We start from the raw sequence: 19,061 nt of genomic DNA, 5'->3' as shown, positions 1-19,061 counted from the left end.
AAAATACGTTAATTAAAATTTCGATTTTTTTCTATTTTTCATGATTTTTTATTTAATTAATTATTTTTTTATGTTAAGTTAAACACCTAAATTATACAATTTTTCTTAAATTATAATTTTTTTTGTATGTAGTAAATTTACCACTTGAATACTACAAACTTTTTATATTGACAAAGAAAAATTTTTAATGAGAAAATTAAGATTCTCGTGACTTGTCAGATTTTTTTTTCGATTTCTCCTCCACGGGATCGCAGTAATTTTACATGTAGATAAAATTAAAGCGACACAAAGCCTGTGGCAATGACGAAATTATTGGTCCATATCCTTGAGAGTTGTCATACAGCTCGAACAGAGGCGCCGCTACGAGTTTGTAATTTTTTGGCACCGCAAACAAAGCTGAAAAGAAAATTTAAAAAAATTAAAATCTTGTTTCAAATAAAAATTTTGCAACTTTTGAAGGCTAAAAAGTACAAAAAAGAAAAATAAATTACATTTTTTTAAAAAATTTTTTTTTTACATTTTTCTTAATCTTATGCTTAATCACAAGATTCACAGTTTCTAACTAATGTAGTTGACTAGCATAATTTTTTATTTCTATTTAGGTATAATTTTATTTTTTTTATCATTTTTTACAAGCTCATTTAAACTTACATAAAATTTCTTATAAGTTTAATTTTTTTCATATAAATAATTTTTTGTTATTTTTTTTTTTATTTTTTGTTAAAGTAAAAGGATCTCACAGAAGTAACAAAATTAGAAAGCGAGGTATAAAAACAGGTTTTTGAGAAAAATCTTCCGTGGACCCAAATTTTACATCAAAAATTTAAAATTTTGGTTATTTTTATAAATAATATAGAAAGTCTGAGTGATGATGAATTCAGAAATTTTTATCAGTTAATACATATTTAGAAAATATTTTTGTCAATACATTTTTGAAATTCAGATAGTTTCAAAAAAAATTTTTTAAATTAATTATTTTTTTTTTACATTTTCAGTTAGAAAATTTAAATAAATTTTAAAATTTTAGCAATTTTAGGATTTTTCAAGTATATTTTTCATATAAAAAAAATTATGAAAACTAAAATTTCCTTAAGAATTTTCAATTTTGTACCTTTTTTACATTTGAATCTAACAATTTTTGATACAAAAATACTGAAAATTGAAAAATTTTGCATTTTTAAGACAATTTCTTATTAAAATTTCAATACTTTAAAATTTAAGTTCAATTAATTAATAAAAATTCTTTTAAAAAATTCCAAAATTTAACTTCTATAAGTCAATATCATACGTAAACCTTACAAAAATATTGATGATTTATTCATTTTTGTGCATTTTATGTGAAAAATCAATAAAATCGATCATCATCACTCATCCCTTACAATATTTTTCGATATTTTAGTTCATTTTAATTTGATTTTCTTGTAATTTGTAATATTAAAACATAAATTGAAACGAAAATTAAAAACTATTTTGATCAAATGTTTACCCTTCTCATGTAATTGAACCAAAAATAGACGTTTGTGCTCCTTTGGCTTCGTGATGTGAGGCTAAAATTCGTAAAAAATACAAAAATCAATAACATTTTTTGAAAATTTTGAATTTTTAAGACTTACCGGGATGTATGGATATTGCGGAGGCTCAAAGTTGGGACGCCACCAATTGCCGATCGTATCCTCGACGGTCCATTCTGCCTTGATGCCATCCTGACGACCTAATGTCTAAGCAAGTGTTTGTTTTGTTTTTCAGTACAAATTTTCTTTTTAATATTTTTGTGTTTTTTTTACATAATTTCTTATGGGTTTTCATTATTTCTAGGTTTTTACAAAGTTTTCATGCTGTTTGTGATTTTTTTTCGTCGTATTATACACAAAAAAATGTACGAAAAAGTTATCGATTAATGGATTCTTACCTCTGTGAGTAGTCGTTTGAGTCCCTCGACTTCGTCTTCGCCGGCATTCAGCTCGCCTCCGGGCAATTTGAAGAACGTCGTGCCCAATTGCAGCAACAAAACGTGCGGTAATCCGTGTTCGTGCACCAAAAGAACGCCTTCAACGCTGCGACGCATCCCAATTTTGTCGAATTCATCACGCATTCGCTGAAAACGCGCCGGAACCGAGGGATCTTTCTCGAAAAGTGGTTCCTTTGTGCCAAACGTGTAATTTGTGAGCGGATACAAATTAATGGTGCGATTGAGCGTTAAAGAGCCGCCGGGCGTGTATTGTTTCACAGTTTCTGCCGGTTTATTTGCATTTCTGGGCCATCCGCTTGGAGGCTTCTGTAGCGGAGATTGTTGTGTCGGCACGGCGCCTTGATTCATCGCAGTTGTAGACATTTTTCGTCGTTCCTCGGATACTCGGGCACACTTTTAAAACTGGAAATTTGGTAGTTTTGGCAGAAAAACAGCAATAATATCGATTAATTAGAGACAAATCCACACTTGTTTGTCAATCAATTGAAGGAAACGCTACCCGAATGCACATTTGCTGTCACTTCATTGACCCCAGTTGACATTTGTTGACGCCATAATTTCATTTTAGCTGGAAAATTGTAAAAATTTTTAGCAATCAAGAGGAAAGCGACGCAGTTTACCTTCCAAAAATGATCAAATTATTCTCGTTGAAGCAACAGAAGAAGGATGGCGAAGCAGGAAGTACGAAAAACACCAAAACCAGTGCAGCTGTGCTCAGAATTACAAAAGGTATGACGACTTTCAGCCATGAAAATGTAAACAAAGGATTCAATTTTTGATTTTTTTGTCCTTCCCGCAGATTTGAACGAATTAAATCTGCCTAAAACGTGCGCCACAGACTTTCCCGATCCAGATGACTTGCTGAATTTCAAACTTGTGATTTGCCCAGACGAGGGATATTATAAAGGAGGACGATTTGTATTCACATTTAAGGTATTTTTCCACAAATTTTTGGGTTTTTCCATGAGTTTTGCATCGAAATTTCTCGATAGGTCAATCCAAATTACCCTCATGAGCCGCCAAAAGTGAAATGCGAGACACAGGTTTACCACCCGAACATCGATTTGGAAGGAAACGTTTGCTTGAACATCTTGAGAGAGGATTGGAAACCCGTCTTGACCATCAATTCGATCGTTTACGGGCTGCAGTATCTCTTTCTGGTGAGTTTTATCAAGAATTTTACTGATTTTTATTAAAAATTTGTTTTTTTTGAGAAAATAACAGATTTTTTTTTCCAAAAATTGTCAAAAATTTACTAAAATTAAATTTTTAAAGGTCATTAACCCCATAAAACTTCATTAAAAACAATTTTTCTAAAAAAAAAATGACTCATAATTCAAATGATTCATCTTGCAGGAACCTAATCCAGAAGATCCCCTGAACAAAGAAGCAGCCGAAGTACTCCAGAACAACAAACGATTATTCGAACATAACGTTGGCAAGGCAATGCGAGGGAGCTACGTTGGCGATACATATTTCGAGCGTTGCTTAAAGTGATGCACGATGGCCAAGAAAACGGAACAAAAATTTCTTCCTGATTTTTTTGCACCTCCTTCATCGATTTCTACAGCAACAACAACAACAAAAGCAGAAAGCATCCGTCTCTTTTTTTCAATTTTTTTTTAATTTAATTTAAATTTTTGCGTAAAAATATTAGTCTATCATGATTTAATACAAAAAAAAATCCTTAATTTATTTTAATGATAATTTTTTATCCACAATAAGCTGATGCAATGAGGAAAAATGTTGCATGTTTCATTTTTTTTTTATTTTTAAATTTTAATTCTGGACTAAAAATTTATAAAATTTCATTTTTTGAGCTCTAAAATCAAAAAATTTAATTTAAAAAATTTTTTGAATGTTAAATTTATACAGAATTTTAATATTTTTTTTTTAATTTCAAAATTTTTTAATAAAATTTAATTTTTATGATTTTAATTTTTTTTAATTGCTGAATATGAACAAATTTTATAAAATTTTTAGCAAATATTTTTTTTTTAATTTTAAAATTTATAACCTTTTTCAATATTAATTAATTGAAAATTAAATTTAAATTTTATACGTTCAATAATTTAAATTAAAATTCCAAAACTTTTAACTAAAATCAGTCAAAAAATTTCTAAATTTTACTTAAAAATAAAAAAAATATTTTTTTTATCAAAATTTTATCAAAAATATTTAAAATTATAATTTTTGAATAATTTTTAACTCGAATTTTTTGAAGAAAAAAATAATTTAATGATAAATGAAACATTTTTCCTCATTGCATTAGCCTTTCACCCCCAAAAAATTGAACACGAGAACAAAAAATAACCGAAGACGAGTCCATTAAAAATTTCTTTCAGGAATTCTGTCTTCACGAGCTTTAATCCTTTGTCCTCTCTCTCCTTTCTCACACACTTTCTCCCTTTTTTGTGACAAATTGTCTGCTTTTTAAACTAGAAAAATAAAATTACGATTATTTAAGAGAAATAAAAAAAAAAAGTAAAATAAGTAAATAACTCACAATTTTTTTAAATCCTCTTAAAAAGTCTTACTTTTAGCTCGTAACTCGATATTTCGATACAAACAGAGATCAGCGATGGATGCTTGTCGTCCTCCAGTCGATTGCAAGTCGTACAACTGCGCCATAAATCTCGTGGACATCTCTTGATGCGGAATTACCTTTATCAGGTTGTGAATTAGTCCTTCAGGAATCAATCGGAGCACGGCTTTGTTCCGTTCGTTACTCGATTGGATGAGAAGTGTGAAGAATTGGAAGACAAACGAGACTTCAGGAGATAAAACATCCGTGTTGACAACTATTTCGAATATTTTGAAGAGTTTTTGGAGACACTTCTGGATGGGTTCCTTCAAAATTAGGTCTCCTTGAGCGCTGTTTCTTGCTGTTGAGCTAAAATCAATCGACATTGACGATGCATCTCCTTCAGTTTTTCTCATTTTATTCGCTGGCTCTAACGAATCTTCAAGCAAATCGAGACTTCGTTGCCTTTTTTTCGACGAAGAACTATTTCCAGGGGTCGATTGTATCGCTGCAAGGATCGAATAGACCGCCAAACGTGCCACAACAATGGAATATGGCTCAACGAAGCAATTACTGGTCTTCGTAAGGAGCATCTGAGGCAAAACCTCCCCAAGTAACGTTGTCGCCAACGCATTTATGTCCAAATGGAAGATCGCAAACACGATATCGAGTGTCTTGTACATCTCATTGAGGTATTTGGAAGCCATTAATTGTCCAATTAACTTTTGTAAAAGCCATTTTTCGCCACAGGTATGCAGCAAACTGTCCAAAATCTGCGCTGATTCGATCGGCAGGAACCCATTATCCTCAATTGCCTTCCAAACTTCGTCATATTGCTCCTTCAGAGGCACCGAAGAGACCACATTGTTCGTTTGCATGAAAGCTCGCATCTTGGAACTGCCCGTCGGGAAGTGATCACATTGCATTTTTCGGATAATTTGAAAAGTTAACCCGAGTCTGGTGCGACAAAGAGGCGATTCGGGGAATTGTGTGAGGAATTGCTGAACCATCGCAAGTGGTTTTGTGAGTTCTTCTTGTCGCACAACTTGCACGTAGGAAAAAAGCCACGAGGCACCGCAAACTGAAATCGCTCCGAGCTTGGATTTGAGTCCGTCAAGTATTAATTTTGCTTTGTCGTTGTCAATTGTGTCATTTTCCCATGCCTGAAGTGTGTGATAAAGCACGCCCGGGATACAGCGACACAATTCCTCCCATTTTAGGTTGCACGGAGTCGTTTCGGGACTTTGAAGATGCATCAAAAGCTCATCGACCTTCGTTTGATCGCACATTTGGACCATTTGGAAGGGAGATTTGGGTTTTTGACGTTCGACCATGCACTCGGCGACCCATTTTTCGAAGAAAGTGGTCCCTTTTGAGTTCAGCAAGTACGTTGATCCGTAATTTTGCACGATGGAAACTAACATGAGGAACGAAATATCGAATAATTCGACGCTATACTGCTTTGCCCATTCGTTACAATGAACCAAGGACTGTACAAAATGCTTTAATTTCGAGTCAATTGTCGCAACTGACAAAATAAGCTCAAAATTGTTTCCTTTCAACATTTGAATGAGCATTGACTGTAGCGTGTCCTTGACTTTATTGAAATCGCTATTTAAGGACTTTAGAATTCCCTTCAATGGCGGTTCAGCACACAAAACTTTACGAATGGCGGCGTTTATTTGCTTCGGCGGGTCACTTTTGACTAAACCAGCGACGATCGGCTCTCGTAAAGCAACTAAAGCCTGAAGTTGCTTCTCATTGATGAGAGAATGTTTCTCGTGGAGCTCTTTTAGAAGCAATTCTATCGTATTTCCGCCGTTTTGGGTGTCAACATAGTCCAAAATCGTCGTCTCATTCAGTAATAATTGAAGTGCTTCGTAAATATCCGGACTGTGATCCAATTTTTGGCTCAAATCTGCGTCGGATTTGTTGCGATTGTTCAATTCCTTTAAAATTGTGGGTATTTTGATGAAGGTAAAAGCGCAATAAATGTAATCTCGTGGCGTGCCATTGACGTTATAGACACAAATCAAACAAGCTTTCAGTATTTCCGCGTAAAGTTGGGCATTTGTGAGTCCTTTTAACCTCTGGACCAGCTCAAACTTCCTCACATAGCTTTGTGTGTCGCTGTAAGGACGTAAAAGAACGTCTGTGGCAATCATCGGTTGCAAGCAATAAATTAACGGATCAGCAACGGCACTTTTGAACTCCTTAAATGTTAAATCCGTGACCGTCACAAGCGATAATTTGCTCAAATTATCAAAAATTTTCATCTCATCCACAAATTCGACCTTCGTCATCAATAATTTCACATCTCCCAACGACTTAAGGGTACGTTGTGCCAATTCCGGGTCTTCATATTTGGCAATATGTAATACTGAGAGGATGAATTGGTCCTGCGCGAGACGTTCAGTGAGTTTTCCCAAGAATTTCAGCGTCATTTCCTGTTCTGGCTTGAAACTTCCGCCCGGGTAATCGCGTAAAAGTGCTTCAAAAATCAGCAAAAACCACGAAATCAACGAGAGAAGTGCATTTGGAAACACGCCTTCTTCAAATTTGCTGCGGCAAGTCAACCCGGTGGCAACAGCGCCATCCAAAAATTCCAAAAGCGAGTTCAGGCAATGATATTTGCCGAAATTATCGTATTTGGAGATGCGTTTTAGCACGGCGGCGTACGAGACGAGATGAGAACATAACGCGTGCTTCAAATAAGAGAGCAAAAGTTGATTAGCGCCCGATCCGACAATCGCTTGTTGCAATATGCAGTCTGCCAGGTTGTAAACATCGCCGCTTACGCCACGGGGAAGGACCTAAAAACGAAATTTCAATGAAATTCTTGCTTGAATGGAGGAATTTAACTTACTGTTTTGATGTTAATGCCCCAAGTTTGGATGGACCAACGTTCTTTCCACGCTTTCAGTAATAATTCGTTCAAAGTTTGAGTCTTACTCGTCTTCTGGATGTCAGCCATTATCGTGTTTTACAAATTCCGATCGATTTTTGAAAATTTCTTTACAGTTTTCATTCAATGTTGTTGCTCCGGTCAAAGTATTTTGCTACTTTTGGATCAAAAACTCACAAAAATTGATAATTTTCATTAATTTCACTGAAAATTCGATGCTCAACTCCAATGTTTATGAAATTTCAGATTATGAACTGGGTAAAATTCCCATCAAACATTCATTTGTAGCTGAAATTTCTTGGAGACGCATCACTTTTCCGTGAAAATTTGGCGAAACTACACCTAAAAACTCAGGAAATTCTATTAAAAATTATAATTTAAGAGGTAAGTTATTGAAATTTAATGAAAATTACTCACCTGGAGTGAAATTTCGTTAAAAATTCTGAGACGCTCTTAATCGTTTGTGTTTTTTCAGGTTAAAACAAGCATCAACAAAATGGATATTCGTCCAAATCACACAATTTACATCAATAACTTGAACGAGAAGATCAAAAAGGCTGAATTGAAGAAATCTCTGTACGCCATTTTCTCCCAATTCGGGCAAATTGTCGATATTGTCGCGCTAAAGACCCTCAAGATGCGCGGACAGGCGTTTGTCATCTTCAAGGAGATTTCAAGTGCCACAAATGCGTTAAGGACAATGCAGGGATTCCCCTTTTACGATAAACCGATGCGAATTAACTATTCCAAGACCGACAGTGATGTCATTGCTAAACTGAAGGGAACGTTCAAAGAGCGCCCTAAAAAAGTTAAGCCTCCAAAGCCCGAAAAAACTGCCGAAGAAAAGAAGTAAGTTAATGATTTCTGTTAAAAATTAAATTTTTACCAATTTTTAAAATTTTTTTTCAGAGCCAAGAAGCAAAAGAAAGAAGAATCTGCTGCTGCAGCTGCTGAACAACCTCCAAATCAAATTTTGTTCCTCACAAATTTGCCGGAAGAAACGAACGAGATGATGTTGTCGATGTTGTTCACGCAATTTCCGGGCTTCAAAGAGGTGCGATTGGTGCCGAATCGTCACGATATCGCTTTCGTGGAGTTTGCGACGGAATTGCAATCCGGTGCCGCGCGAGAAGCTCTTCAGGGATTCAAGATTACGCCGAGCCATGCGATGAAAATTACTTTTGCGAAGAAGTAAAGGCGTTAATTTTAATTTGTATTTTCTCATATATTGTAATAAACCATGAGTAAAAGCATTGCACTCCGCTTTCCATGGTTGTGAAGTGATGGCTTTTGAATTTTTTTCGATCAAAAGTTGTCGCTTCACGCCGATTTTTGTATTAAAATCTCCATCTGTGATACATTTTGTGATAAAAAATTATTTTTTTAATCACGAATCTTCGGGTTTTGTTCGAATTTTGAAGGATTTGATGGTAAAATTTCATTTCAAGGCCTAAAAAAAAATTAAAATCTAAAAAGTCCATTTTAAGAGCTAAAAAGTTCAATTTAAGAGCTAAAATAACATTTTTACGCACAAAAATTCAGTCTAAGTCCCAAAAAATTCATTTCAAGATCTTGATTTTGAAAACTGAAAAGTTAGGTTTTAAAGCTGAGAATTAGTTTTTTACTTTAAATATTTCATTCCAAAGTCTTAAAAGTCAGTTTCAGGCATAAAAATTTTAATTTGATGCCTAAAAATGAATTTTGAAAAAAAAAGTCCCTTTCAAAAGCTGAAAAATCCATTTAAAAGCTAAAAATATAATTTTCAGAGCTAAAAATCTCATTCAAAGAGCTGAAAATAAACTTTGAAAACTAAGAAGCCCTTTTTAAAAGGTAAACATTTCATTGAATGACCTAAAATATAATTTTCAAAGCTAAAATTTTCATTTTTGGACCTGAAAAAGACAGAAAACTGAATATTCGATTTGAGAGCTGAAAATCAGTTTTCAGAGCTGAAAGTTCAAATTTGTGATGAGACGAATGAAATTGATAAGTCCACGGCGTATTCTGAAAATTTAACATAGCCCAGAGCACAATTGGAAATTCGTTCGCCTGTGCCTTGGGTCATAAATTATTTTTTGCATGCTGGGTCCAAATTTGACAGCTTTTTGACAGATGAGAACGCTTCTTCACGAAAGGAACGCGTATATCATAAAAATTCGGTAAAAAGTGCTAAAAACCCCCAAAAAATAGTCAAAAATCATCCAACGGCAACGCTAAAGTGCTCTTTCGCACAATCCGTTGGAGATTTGCAGCTCACAACCCTTTCGTGGATGTAAATTGCTGTTATTCCCTTTGCCATTATCATCCATTTTTGTTCCGTACAGCGACGCGTTCCTCTACAGAGCTATACGTGCGACGAGAGAAAGCCTAAAAATAAGTCGCAAGGACAAGGTATTGCGAAAAGATGTCAACAAACGACTCAAAAGCGCCATTACGGCTCGTAAAACGAGTTCAATTCGGTATTTTGTCGCCTGATGAAATCGTAAGTTGCTTAAAAACGTCATTTTGCGTTGTTGCGAAATTGAATTTTTCATTTTTCACAGCGTCGAATGAGTGTCACGGAAGGCGGAATTCAGTATCCGGAGACGATGGAAGGCGGCAGGCCCAAAATTGGAGGTCTTATGGATCCGCGGCAGGGAGTTATCGATCGGAATAGTCGTTGTCAAACGTGCGCCGGTAATATGACAGAATGTCCCGGGCATTTTGGGCACATTGATCTCGTGAAGCCCGTTTTTCACATCGGTTTCATCACGAAAACGATTAAAATTTTGCGTTGCGTGTGTTATTACTGCTCAAAAATGCTCGTTTCGCCATCGAATCCGAAGATCAAAGAGGTTGTCATGAAATCCAAGGGTCAACCACGCAAACGCCTGACTTATGTGTACGACTTGTGCAAGGGCAAGAAGATTTGCGAAGGCGGCGAAGACATGGATATGACGAAAGATGGGCAACCAGTGGATGCCAATAAGAAACCGGGTCACGGAGGATGCGGGCATTATCAACCTTCGATCAAACGAAGCGGTTTAGACTTGATGGCTGAATGGAAAAATGTCAACGAGGACTCGCAAGAGAAGAAAATCGTGATAACAGCTCAACGTGTTTGGGAAATTTTCAAAAATATCACCGATGAGGAATGTTACATCATGGGCATGGATCCGAAATATGCTCGTCCCGATTGGATGATCATCACAGTAATGCCCGTGCCTCCGTTATCTGTTCGTCCTGCAGTTGTCATGTTCGGCGCTGCGAAAAATCAAGACGATTTGACACACAAACTCGCTGATATTATCAAAGCGAACAACGAATTGAAGAAAAATGAGTCTTCAGGGGCAGCAGCTCACGTAATTGCTGAAAATATAAAAATGTTACAATTTCATGTGGCGACTTTTACCGATAATGACATGCCTGGATTGCCTCGAGCCATGCAAAAATCCGGAAAACCCTTAAAAGCTGTAAAAGCTCGTTTGAAGGGCAAAGAAGGTCGTATTCGAGGCAACTTGATGGGAAAACGTGTCGACTTTTCAGCTCGAACTGTCATCACACCCGATCCAAATTTGCGAATTGATCAAGTTGGAGTCCCTCGAAGTGTTGCCCAAAACTTGACGTTCCCCGAACTCGTAACGCCCTTCAACATTGATCGCATGCAGGAACTTGTTCGTCGTGGAAACTCTCAATATCCGGGCGCCAAATACATCATTCGTGACAATGGGGAACGTATCGATTTGCGTTTCCATCCAAAACCGAGCGATTTGCACTTGCAATGTGGTTACAAAGTCGAGAGACATTTGCGCGACGACGACTTGGTCATTTTCAATCGTCAACCAACACTGCACAAAATGAGTATGATGGGTCATCGTGTCAAAGTACTCCCTTGGTCGACATTCCGGATGAACTTGTCGTGCACTTCGCCCTACAACGCTGATTTTGATGGCGACGAAATGAACTTGCATGTGCCGCAATCCATGGAAACGAGAGCAGAAGTCGAAAATATTCACATTACGCCGAGGCAAATTATCACGCCGCAAGCCAATAAGCCTGTTATGGGTATTGTGCAAGATACGTTGACAGCTGTAAGGAAAATGACAAAACGTGATGTGTTCATTGAGAAAGAACAAATGATGAATTTGCTGATGTTCTTGCCGACTTGGGATGGAAAAATTCCGCAACCGTGTATTTTGAAGCCGAAACCCTTGTGGACTGGCAAGCAAGTGTTCACGTTGATTATTCCGGGTAATGTAAATATGATAAGAACGCATTCGACGCATCCTGATGAGGAAGATGATGGGCCTTATAAGTGGATTTCGCCGGGAGATACCAAAGTTATGGTCGAACATGGTGAACTTGTCATGGGAATTTTGTGTAAAAAGACACTTGGTAAGATTTTTTTCTAAAAATTTCTCTAAATTTGTATGATTTTTTCAAAAATTCAAAGTTTTTTTGAGTTTTTCATTTATTTTGATATTCCAAGTTTTTTTGTGTATTTTAAAAATTATTTTTTTCAAAGACTAATTTTTGATAATTTTTAATTTTTTTCACTTCTTTGTCAATATATAATTTTTTTGCTTCGAATTTTTTTATTTTAATTTTTTCAAATTTTTTTGAATATTTGTCACTGATTAGATTAGCAAGTTTTGATAATTTTAATTTTTTGTGAATATTTTAATTTGTTACTTTTTTCAAATTTAAAAAATTCAAAAATTTGTTCTTTTTTTAACAAACTTTTGATATTTTACTCTTTTAATGTTCCTTATTTCTATAATTTTTTACGATTTTTTAATATAAATTTTCACATTTTTGAGATTTTTTAAGCTTTTTTGGAACATTATGATTTTTAGAAAATTCACTTTTTAATCAAAATTTTCAAAAATTTTATAATTTCCAAAAACTTTTTTTTGAATTTTGAATTTTTTTTTAATTTTTGCTCTTCGAATTTTCAAATATTATTTTTTAAAAATTTTATTTTTTATATATTTTTTTAATTTAATTTCTATGATTTTTAAGATACCATTTTTAATTTTTGCATTTTTAATTTTTTTAAATATTTTAATTTTTTTCGATTGAACATATAAGAGTTTTAAGAGAGTTAAAACTTCTAACAGAATTTATATGATTTTTGCTTAATTTTATTTTTTTTTATATTTTTAAGTTTTGCATTTTATTTTTTTAATTTTTTTATTTCGAATCTTTTTAAAAATTTTTTTAGGTATTTATTTTAAATTTTTATATGAAAAATAATTTTTTTTTTCTAATTTTTTTTAATTTCTCAAATTTTTGAAAAAAATTTCAAAATTCTTTAAAATTTTTAAAATAATTAATAAAATTTTACCTTTTTCCATCATTTCAGGTACCTCTGCTGGCTCATTGCTTCACATCGTCTTCCTCGAATTGGGACACGAGATCGCAGGTCGCTTCTACGGCAACATCCAAACTGTCATCAACACGTGGTTGCTGCTCGAGGGTCACAGCATCGGTATCGGCGACACAATTGCCGATCCCCAAACGTACCAAGAAATCCAGCGCGCCATCAAAAAAGCCAAAGAGGATGTCATCGGTGTCATTCAAAAAGCTCACAACATGGAACTCGAACCGACGCCCGGCAACACGTTGCGTCAAACGTTCGAAAATCAAGTAAATCGCATCCTTAACGACGCTCGTGACAAAACCGGAGGCTCCGCCAAGAAATCTCTCACGGAATACAACAACTTAAAAGCTATGGTCGTTGCTGGTTCAAAGGGTTCCAACATCAACATCTCTCAAGTTATTGCTTGTGTGGGTCAACAAAACGTCGAAGGTAAGCGAATCCCCTTCGGTTTCCGCAAACGAACGTTGCCGCACTTCATCAAAGACGATTACGGTCCCGAGTCACGTGGTTTCGTCGAAAATTCCTATCTTGCTGGCTTGACACCGACCGAATTTTACTTTCACGCTATGGGAGGTCGTGAAGGTTTGATTGATACTGCTGTCAAAACTGCCGAAACTGGATACATTCAACGTCGTTTGATCAAAGCTATGGAGTCTGTCATGGTAAATTACGACGGAACTGTCAGAAATTCAGTGGGGCAACTCATTCAGTTGCGTTACGGCGAAGACGGATTGTGCGGCGAAGGCGTAGAGTTCCAAAGTATGCCGACAATCAAACTCAGCAATAAGGCTTTTGAGAAAAGATTCAAATTTGACCCATCTAACGAGAGATATTTACGTCGGGTGTTCAATGAAGACGTTATAAAAGAACTTACCGAGTCAAGTCAAGTAATTCAAGAGCTGGAGAACGAATGGGAGCAACTTTGTCGCGATCGTGAAGCTTTGAGACAAATTTTCCCGAATGGCGAGAACAAAGTCGTCCTTCCCTGCAATTTACAACGCATGATTTGGAATGTACAGAAAATTTTCCACATCAATAAACGAGGCGCCACAGATTTGAACCCTCTCAAGGTCATCCAAGGTGTCAAAGATTTGCTCTCCAAATGTGTAATTGTCGCTGGAAGCGATCGTTTAAGCAAACAAGCGAACGAAAACGCTACTTTGCTCTTCCAATGTCTCGTCAGATCGACTTTATGCACAAAATATGTCGCCGAAGAGTTCCGCTTGAACAACGAAGCCTTCGAATGGTTGATCGGTGAGATCGAGACACGTTTCCAACAAGCTCAAGCCAACCCTGGGGAGATGGTAGGCGCTTTGGCAGCCCAAAGTTTGGGTGAACCCGCTACTCAGATGACACTGAACACTTTCCATTTCGCCGGTGTCTCCTCGAAGAACGTAACGCTCGGTGTGCCGCGTCTAAAGGAAATTATCAACATCTCAAAGAAGCCAAAAGCTCCCTCCCTAACGGTATTTTTAACCGGAGGAGCTGCTCGTGACGCCGAAAAAGCTAAAAACGTCTTGTGTCGTCTTGAACACACAACGTTGCGAAAAGTCACAGCAAATACGGCAATTTATTACGACCCCGATCCACAACGTACCGTAATTGCCGAAGATCAGGAATTCGTAAACGTTTATTATGAAATGCCAGATTTCGATCCGACACGAATTTCGCCGTGGTTGCTGCGTATTGAGCTGGATCGCAAACGGATGACCGATAAAAAATTGACGATGGAACAAATTGCGGAAAAAATTAACGCTGGGTTCGGTGACGATTTGAATTGTATTTTCAATGATGACAATGCCGACAAACTTGTGTTGCGAATTCGGATCATGAACAACGACGATTCCAAATTTCAGGACAATGAAGAGGAAAATGTCGATAAAATGGAGGATGATATGTTCTTGCGGTGCATTGAAGCGAATATGTTATCAGATATGACATTGCAAGGTATTGAGGCGATTGGCAAGGTATACATGCATTTGCCACAAACGGACAGCAAGAAACGTATTGTTATCACGGAAACAGGCGAATTTAAGGCTATTGGTGAATGGTTGCTCGAAACTGATGGAACGTCGATGATGAAAGTCCTCAGTGAGCGTGACGTGGATCCCGTACGTACTTTTAGTAACGATATTTGTGAAATTTTCCAAGTACTTGGCATTGAAGCTGTGCGAAAATCTGTCGAAAAGGAAATGAACGCTGTTTTGCAGTTCTACGGTTTGTACGTAAACTATCGTCATCTTGCCCTGTTGTGTGACGTAATGACAGCAAAAGGACATTTAATGGCTATTACGCGTCACGGCATCAATCGACAAGATACGGGCGCCTTGATGAGATGCTCCTTCGAAGAAACAGTCGATGTGTTGATGGATGCCGCTGCACATGCCGAAGTCGATCCAATGCGTGGCGTTTCTGAGAACATTATTCTTGGGCAACTTCCGAAAATGGGCACGGGATGCTTCGATTTGCTTCTTGACGCCGAAAAATGTAAAAGTGGCATGGAAATTCCGCATAGTTCAATTATGGGAGGCACAGGAATGTTCTTTGGAAGTGCCGCAACGCCAAGTATGAGTCCCGAAATGACGCCATGGGGACCTGCAAACACCCCTGGATATGGAGAATGGTCTCCTGCGGGCACAGCAAGCGGTATGACACCCGGCGGACCCGGTTTTTCGCCAAGTGCAGCGTCAGATATTTCGGGTATGTCACCTTCGTGGTCCCCCGCACATGGATCTCCATCATCTCCGGGACCTTCAATGTCTCCGTATGCCTCGTCACCGAGTCAATCTCCTTCTTATTCGCCTTCAAGTCCCGGATATCAAGGAGCTTCACCAAGCGGAAGTGGCGTATCGCCGAGTTATTCACCAAGTAGCCCGCGTTACAGCCCAACAAGCCCGATTTACAGTCCGACAAGCCCGCATTATAGCCCGACGTCGCCCGGATATCAACCACAATCGTCGACATACTCGCCAACGAGCCCGAGTTATTCGCCGACATCGCCGGCATATCCATCGATGCCCTATAATAGCTCAAGTCCCGCATATTCGCCGACAGCGCCGTTTAGCCCGTCGAGTCCTTATTCACCGACATCGCCTTCTTACAGTCCAACATCGCCGGCATACTCTCCAACGTCGCCTAGTTACTCGCCAACGTCACCGAGTTATTCACCTTCGAGCCCGAGTTACAGGTTTGTTATTTTTTATAAGAAATTTTGCACAAAAACTTACATTTTTTTTGTATTTTTAGCCCGACAAGCCCTTCGTACAGTCCTTCGTCGCCCTCATATACGCCGGGAACGCCGAGTTACAGTCCAACATCCCCCAATTACAGGTAAAATTTTATTTTTTTTTTACATAAAAAATTATTTTCTGACATTTTTTCGTTTAATTTTAGCCCTACAAGTCCCAATTACAGCCCGACATCGCCGAGTTACTCGCCGTCGTCCCCGAAATACTCTCCAACGAGCCCGAGTTACAGGTTTGTATTAATTTTTTGACCTAAAAAGACAAAATTTTATTAAAAATTTTTATTTTTTTTTAGTCCAACTTCTCCGTCATTCGCTGGAGGAAGTCCTCAATACACGCCAAACAGTCCTGCGTATTCTCCAACTTCACCAAGTTATTCGCCAACTTCTCCAAGTTACTCTCCATCGAGTCCTACGCATATTAGTCCCGGAACTCATCAATATTCTCCATCGTCACCAAGTTACAGGTAAGTTTTTTAAAGCTAAAAATTTTGAAAAAAAATCGAGAATTAATGAAAAAATTTTTTTTTCAACAGTCCAACGACTCAAACAAGTTACAGCCCGAATATGAGCTATTCTCCGGGATCACAGCGACAATATAGCCCGACATCTCCGACGGAATACTCTCCAAGCTCGCCAGCTTATTCTCCGGCAACGACGAGATATTCTCCAACGAGTCCGAGTTACAGGTAAAATTTGAATTTCTGTTTAAAATTTATAAATTTTCATAAAAAATTCAAGTATTTTATCAAAAAACAAATGAAAAAGTTGAAATTTTTAATTAAAAAAAATTAATTTGATAAAAAAAAATTGAATTTTTACAAAAATGCTCTATAAAAATTAAAAAAATGAAAAATTTATAAAAAAAAATAAATTTTTTGATTAAAAATTTCATGAAAAAAAATTAAATTTGTAAAAAGTTGAAAATTTTCGATTAAAAATGTAAAATTTTACGTAAGAACTAAAATTTTTACTAAAAAAAAATTAATTTTCATAAAAAAAAAATCTTTACAAAAATTACGAAAATTTATAAAAAAAAAATTTGATGAAAAATTAAAATGAAAAAATTTCATGCTAAATTTCGAATTTTCGATCAAAAAAATTAAATGCTTAAGCAAAATTTTCTCAAAAAAATTGAATTTATTTAAAACCCTCAAGAACATAATTCTAATTTTTACCTTTTTTCTTTTATTTTTCAGTCCTAGCAGCCCTGCGTATGAAGAAAACGACAATTAAGCAGCATTTGAATGAATGGACCACAACAATTTTTATCAATTAAGACTTTTAAGATTTTTTCTTTTTGATTTTGACAAAGAAATTGTCAAAAAAATGTAAATTTTAAGAAATTTCTTATCAATATTATCAAATATCTCTATAAAAAGCACTAAAAAATAATAAAAATAAAAAAAAATAGTTAATTAAAGAAATTTTTTTTAAACCTTGTGAGAAACCAATGTTTGATCACGTAAGTAAACCCAAAACTGTGAGATAACAAAAACCTAATCTAAAGAAAACACTTTCGGGTGATGTAAAAATGCACAAATCCCTGTTTAAATATTGTTTTTGTTCTCGTTGTCGACAGTTGAGTCGACGTGAGTAAATATCGCTTTGATGATAGAATTTTATCGTTCGATTGAAGATTCCTTTGAGTTATTCGTCAAACGGTAGTCGAGCAAGAAGGTTTCTCAGACATGCGAGACAGAAAAAGCTGACATTGGATTAATTTTTAAGATTTTTTTGAAGAAATTAAAAGAATTACGATGGAATTCGATGAAGATGCGCTCATTATGGGCCTTTGCTTTGGCATAATTGCACTCGTTTGGGTAAGATTCGCCTTGAAAAGTACGAAAAATTCAAAATATAAGTGAGTCATTGTTTTTTAGATAAAATATTTTGCTACTTATTTCGTTAAGCAGTACATGAAAAGTAAGCGAGAGAAGAAATTGGAACAAAGTAAGTTAATTTTTGGGAGTTTTTGAATTTCAAAAGAGTTTTAATTGTTAAAAATTTAACAAAAATTACGTTTTGAGGCTTAAAATCAATTAAAAATTTTCAAAATTAAAAAAAAAAATAAATTTTAAATTTTTAAACGGTAATTTTTTGAATTGACATTTACGAATTTTAAGACAAAACGTCAAAATTTTTACAAATTATGAAAAAAATTTTTTAAAAACTTCAATTTTTCAAAAATTTTTGACTTTGACCTGTAGATCAGCAAAAAAAAAAATTTTTTTAAATTATGATTTAAAAATTTTTGAACCAAATAAGATTTTTTTTCAAATTTTTCGATAAATGTTTATCATTTTACAAAACAAGACGCAATTTTTAAAGCAGATTTTTAAAAATCTTTGAAAAATAACAAAAATAATTTTTTTTCTTCTAATTTCATTTTCTCTAAAATCCAAAAAATTAATAATTTTAGAACTATAATTTCCTTAAATCACTTAAAAAAATAATTTTCACCTAAAAATTTCAATATTTTCCACAGTACGAAAAGAACTCGTCGAATCAGGACGTTACTTCGAAGGAGTTGTCACACTGCCGCCCGTCAAACAAGGAATTGACAACAAAGCCTCCGTCTCAGAAGAAATCGAGCCTACTTATATTGTGATAAAACTTAAACCATAATTATTAAAAAGTGCAAACTTTAATTAAAAATATTCAAAAAATCACTCTTTAAGTCTAATTATCGTCACAACTGGCGGATCAGCACTGTAAGCTTCATTGATGACAGCCATTTGCGCATCTAGCTTAGGTCCTGTTTGATACACGACTTGCTTTGGAGCGTTTTTCATCAAATCATTCACTAAAAATGAAAATTTCTTAAAAATTATTTTAAAATTTTAATTAAAAAACTCACGTTTTGCTAATTTTTTCTGCTTTTGTCGTCTTTGATACCACATTGTTAACAAATATTTTCCCTAAAATGATAAAAAATTGTTAAAAAATATTTTTTTTACTTAAAAATTTCAAATTTTACCCATAAAAGAATTAAAACAAGAATGCAGACGATCAACACATTCCAACTCGTGTCAAAAACCATTTTTCTGTACAAAA

General features: G+C 35.4%; 5 protein-coding genes across 5 annotated transcripts; 3 read left to right on the top strand and 2 right to left on the bottom strand.

The window, feature by feature from the left end:
- Nucleotides 1-42: 42 nt before the first annotated feature.
- LOC134830602 (cleavage and polyadenylation specificity factor subunit 5) lies at nt 43-2,462 on the bottom strand. Its single transcript, XM_063844140.1, has 4 exons — nt 1,910-2,462; nt 1,614-1,718; nt 1,487-1,547; nt 43-396 (listed from the first exon to the last, which is right to left on the bottom strand). Exons 1-4 carry the CDS (start codon nt 2,330-2,332, stop codon nt 260-262), a joined length of 726 nt encoding a protein of 241 aa, XP_063700210.1. The 5' UTR covers nt 2,333-2,462; the 3' UTR covers nt 43-259.
- Nucleotides 2,463-2,507: 45 nt separating this feature from the next.
- Nucleotides 2,508-3,782, top strand: LOC134829729 (NEDD8-conjugating enzyme Ubc12). Its single transcript, XM_063842960.1, has 4 exons — nt 2,508-2,698; nt 2,769-2,902; nt 2,962-3,129; nt 3,326-3,782. The coding sequence occupies exons 1-4, from the start codon at nt 2,599-2,601 to the stop codon at nt 3,464-3,466; spliced, it is 543 nt and encodes a 180-aa protein (XP_063699030.1). The 5' UTR covers nt 2,508-2,598; the 3' UTR covers nt 3,467-3,782.
- Nucleotides 3,783-4,481: 699 nt separating this feature from the next.
- Nucleotides 4,482-7,613, bottom strand: LOC134829728 (mediator of RNA polymerase II transcription subunit 24). The gene is made up of 2 exons (XM_063842959.1): nt 7,360-7,613; nt 4,482-7,306 (listed from the first exon to the last, which is right to left on the bottom strand). Exons 1-2 carry the CDS (start codon nt 7,465-7,467, stop codon nt 4,493-4,495), a joined length of 2,922 nt encoding a protein of 973 aa, XP_063699029.1. The 5' UTR covers nt 7,468-7,613; the 3' UTR covers nt 4,482-4,492.
- Nucleotides 7,614-7,669: 56 nt separating this feature from the next.
- Nucleotides 7,670-8,696, top strand: LOC134830958 (U1 small nuclear ribonucleoprotein A). Its single transcript, XM_063844576.1, has 3 exons — nt 7,670-7,782; nt 7,874-8,247; nt 8,308-8,696. The coding sequence occupies exons 2-3, from the start codon at nt 7,895-7,897 to the stop codon at nt 8,591-8,593; spliced, it is 639 nt and encodes a 212-aa protein (XP_063700646.1). The 5' UTR covers nt 7,670-7,782; nt 7,874-7,894; the 3' UTR covers nt 8,594-8,696.
- Nucleotides 8,697-9,523: 827 nt separating this feature from the next.
- LOC134831288 (DNA-directed RNA polymerase II subunit RPB1) lies at nt 9,524-17,409 on the top strand. The gene is made up of 8 exons (XM_063844984.1): nt 9,524-9,880; nt 9,942-11,772; nt 12,743-15,947; nt 16,007-16,090; nt 16,154-16,237; nt 16,301-16,471; nt 16,541-16,693; nt 17,204-17,409. The coding sequence occupies exons 1-8, from the start codon at nt 9,803-9,805 to the stop codon at nt 17,238-17,240; spliced, it is 5,643 nt and encodes a 1,880-aa protein (XP_063701054.1). The 5' UTR covers nt 9,524-9,802; the 3' UTR covers nt 17,241-17,409.
- The last annotated feature ends 1,652 nt before the right edge of the window (nt 17,410-19,061 follow it).

This window comes from Culicoides brevitarsis, chromosome 2, assembly GCF_036172545.1.
Source record: "Culicoides brevitarsis isolate CSIRO-B50_1 chromosome 2, AGI_CSIRO_Cbre_v1, whole genome shotgun sequence".
NCBI lineage: Eukaryota > Metazoa > Arthropoda > Insecta > Diptera > Ceratopogonidae > Culicoides > Culicoides brevitarsis.
The sequence above is the reverse complement of the archived record's forward strand: the minus strand, read 5'-3'. Positions and strand labels throughout refer to the sequence as shown.

What these genes read in the sequence shown, in the direction of transcription:
- LOC134830602 (XM_063844140.1), bottom strand. Translation starts at nt 2,332, where the DNA reads ATGTCTACAACTGCGATGAATCAAGGCGCCGTGCCGACACAACAATCT. An exon ending in TCAAACGACTACTCACAGAG is followed by an intron (nt 1,719 to 1,909) that starts GTAAGAATCCAT and finishes ACACTTGCTTAG; the next exon opens with ACATTAGGTCGTCAGGATGG. An exon ending in CGCAATATCCATACATCCCG is followed by an intron (nt 1,548 to 1,613) that starts GTAAGTCTTAAA and finishes TACGAATTTTAG; the next exon opens with CCTCACATCACGAAGCCAAA.
- LOC134829729 (XM_063842960.1), top strand. Translation starts at nt 2,599, where the DNA reads ATGATCAAATTATTCTCGTTGAAGCAACAGAAGAAGGATGGCGAAGCA. An exon ending in TGTGCTCAGAATTACAAAAG is followed by an intron (nt 2,699 to 2,768) that starts GTATGACGACTT and finishes TCCTTCCCGCAG; the next exon opens with ATTTGAACGAATTAAATCTG. An exon ending in GGCTGCAGTATCTCTTTCTG is followed by an intron (nt 3,130 to 3,325) that starts GTGAGTTTTATC and finishes TTCATCTTGCAG; the next exon opens with GAACCTAATCCAGAAGATCC.
- LOC134829728 (XM_063842959.1), bottom strand. Translation starts at nt 7,467, where the DNA reads ATGGCTGACATCCAGAAGACGAGTAAGACTCAAACTTTGAACGAATTA. An exon ending in GGGGCATTAACATCAAAACA is followed by an intron (nt 7,307 to 7,359) that starts GTAAGTTAAATT and finishes TTTCGTTTTTAG; the next exon opens with GTCCTTCCCCGTGGCGTAAG.
- LOC134830958 (XM_063844576.1), top strand. Translation starts at nt 7,895, where the DNA reads ATGGATATTCGTCCAAATCACACAATTTACATCAATAACTTGAACGAG. An exon ending in AAAACTGCCGAAGAAAAGAA is followed by an intron (nt 8,248 to 8,307) that starts GTAAGTTAATGA and finishes ATTTTTTTTCAG; the next exon opens with AGCCAAGAAGCAAAAGAAAG.
- LOC134831288 (XM_063844984.1), top strand. Translation starts at nt 9,803, where the DNA reads ATGTCAACAAACGACTCAAAAGCGCCATTACGGCTCGTAAAACGAGTT. An exon ending in TTTTGTCGCCTGATGAAATC is followed by an intron (nt 9,881 to 9,941) that starts GTAAGTTGCTTA and finishes CATTTTTCACAG; the next exon opens with CGTCGAATGAGTGTCACGGA. An exon ending in CCAACGAGCCCGAGTTACAG is followed by an intron (nt 16,238 to 16,300) that starts GTTTGTATTAAT and finishes ATTTTTTTTTAG; the next exon opens with TCCAACTTCTCCGTCATTCG.